Source organism: Microtus ochrogaster, chromosome 8 (assembly GCF_000317375.1).
Source record: "Microtus ochrogaster isolate Prairie Vole_2 chromosome 8, MicOch1.0, whole genome shotgun sequence".
NCBI classification, from domain to species: Eukaryota; Metazoa; Chordata; class Mammalia; order Rodentia; family Cricetidae; genus Microtus; species Microtus ochrogaster.
Window position 1 is genome coordinate 43660565 of NC_022015.1, and position 1729 is coordinate 43662293.

Consider the following 1729-nt stretch of genomic DNA (forward strand, 5'->3'; position numbering starts at 1 on the left):
CACCCATATGGTGGCTGCCAACTGTGAGGAATTCCAGTTATATGGAATCTGACACCTTTTTCTGATCTCAACAGGCATCACTTGCATGTGATATAAATACATACATGTAAGCAAAATATTCATATCCATACAATAAAAGAAAGAAATCTGTAGAGAAAAGGGCATCACCAGAGCTAGGTTTGTATATTGTAACAAGTTAGTTCTTAGTTCCATTGTCAACTATTATCCTAGGGTAAAACAGATTTCTTGTCTTTAAAAATAACTGGACTTAAAATAATCCAGCTCATTCTCACTCCATCATGAATTTTCATTGTAATATCAGCTTCCCTTTGAGATGTTGCTCTGCTTTCTATACCAGTTATCTACAGCAGAGTCAATAAAATAAGGTTTAAAAAGGTAGGTTAAGGAGGTTGATGTTACAGGAAGACAATCAGAGTTTATTCTCAATACCAAGTGAACAAAAATGCCAACATGAATGTTGAACATGACTTAAATATTTAATAAGGCAGAACAAGAAAATCAATATTTTTATCTGCAGTATCATTATATAGTATACAACATTTTAGTTAATATTTCACCAAAATTAGAGGAGAAAAGCATTTAGATTATATATTAATAGAAGTAATATTTCTGTGATATGTTCTTTGATATTTAAGTAGTCCCATTTTGGGTTTGCAAACCTGTTCCATGTATGTATATATGTACGCATATATGTATATGTATATATATATGCCCATTTCCTTGCTTTATGAGGTTGTCATTTACTTAACAATAATAAGCTATTTTTAAAGGAGTACTTAGCTTACTAGCTTTAGCATTGGCTCCTTATCTATAGGTGCATATTCTGATTCTGTTTTCAGTATTGACTTTAATACCAGAGTATTCATAGCCCAGAGCAAGGAGTATTCTTTTAGCAAAATGTTTTTCTTTTAATTTGCTACTTTAATTCTTCCAAATGAATTTTATACCATTCTACTTTCCCTTGAGTTTGGATAATGTTTTTCAGGGTGATTTTATTTTGAATTGAGTCAAAAATTTTTATCTTGTTTTTGCACTGTAAATAATTAACATAAATCCACAGGAACCCTTACTTTTAGAATTTTTTTATCTCACAATGTAGCTGAATACTGAATACCAATATAACCGAACACCAACCCATCCATAAACATTTTGGTTTATTCTTTTTTTGAAAACAGGACATGGAAGATGACCTTGACCACTACACCAGCACTTACCTAATCTACTCTAAGGATCCTGAGAATTGTCAGAAGTTCCTCAGCTCATCAGAAGTCATTAACTGGAAACAACATCTACAGATTCAAAGTAAGAGAGCCAAGGTATATGTGGCTGTTGTTATCTCCTGTGTACACATGGTGGAAGTCACTGTTCCTTTTGAACAACACCTTACCTTCCACACACATTTTTGCAAGTTATAGACAATTAGCATGCTGTTATCTGTTTCTAGGCTCAGCATCTACCACCTGAAAAGGGGACTCTCAAGAGCTGCAGGGTTTAAAATGTATAAAGGAAATTTTAATGTAGTTTCTTACTGCCTTAGGACTTAAGATTCTTCTTTAGCATGCCCATATTTTACTAAAGAACATAAACATGGGGGCAATGTAACCTCCCATTCCATCTCTGTTTTATTATATTGTCACATTTTCAAAGGAATATTTTAGTACATAAGACTATGCCTTCTAGAGTAGTATGATCTAAGATTGAAACCTGG

General features: G+C 33.0%; 1 protein-coding gene across 1 annotated transcript in view; it reads left to right on the forward strand.

The window, feature by feature from the left end:
• The window catches only part of LOC102002568 (glycine N-acyltransferase-like protein Keg1), a 7867-nt gene that overhangs the window by 4262 nt on the left and 1876 nt on the right, over positions 1 to 1729 (forward strand). Inside the window, exon 4 of the mRNA XM_005352230.2 lies at positions 1197 to 1323. Within this exon, the coding sequence (XP_005352287.1) occupies positions 1197 to 1323 (127 nt within the window). The remainder of the gene's footprint in view (positions 1 to 1196; positions 1324 to 1729) is intronic.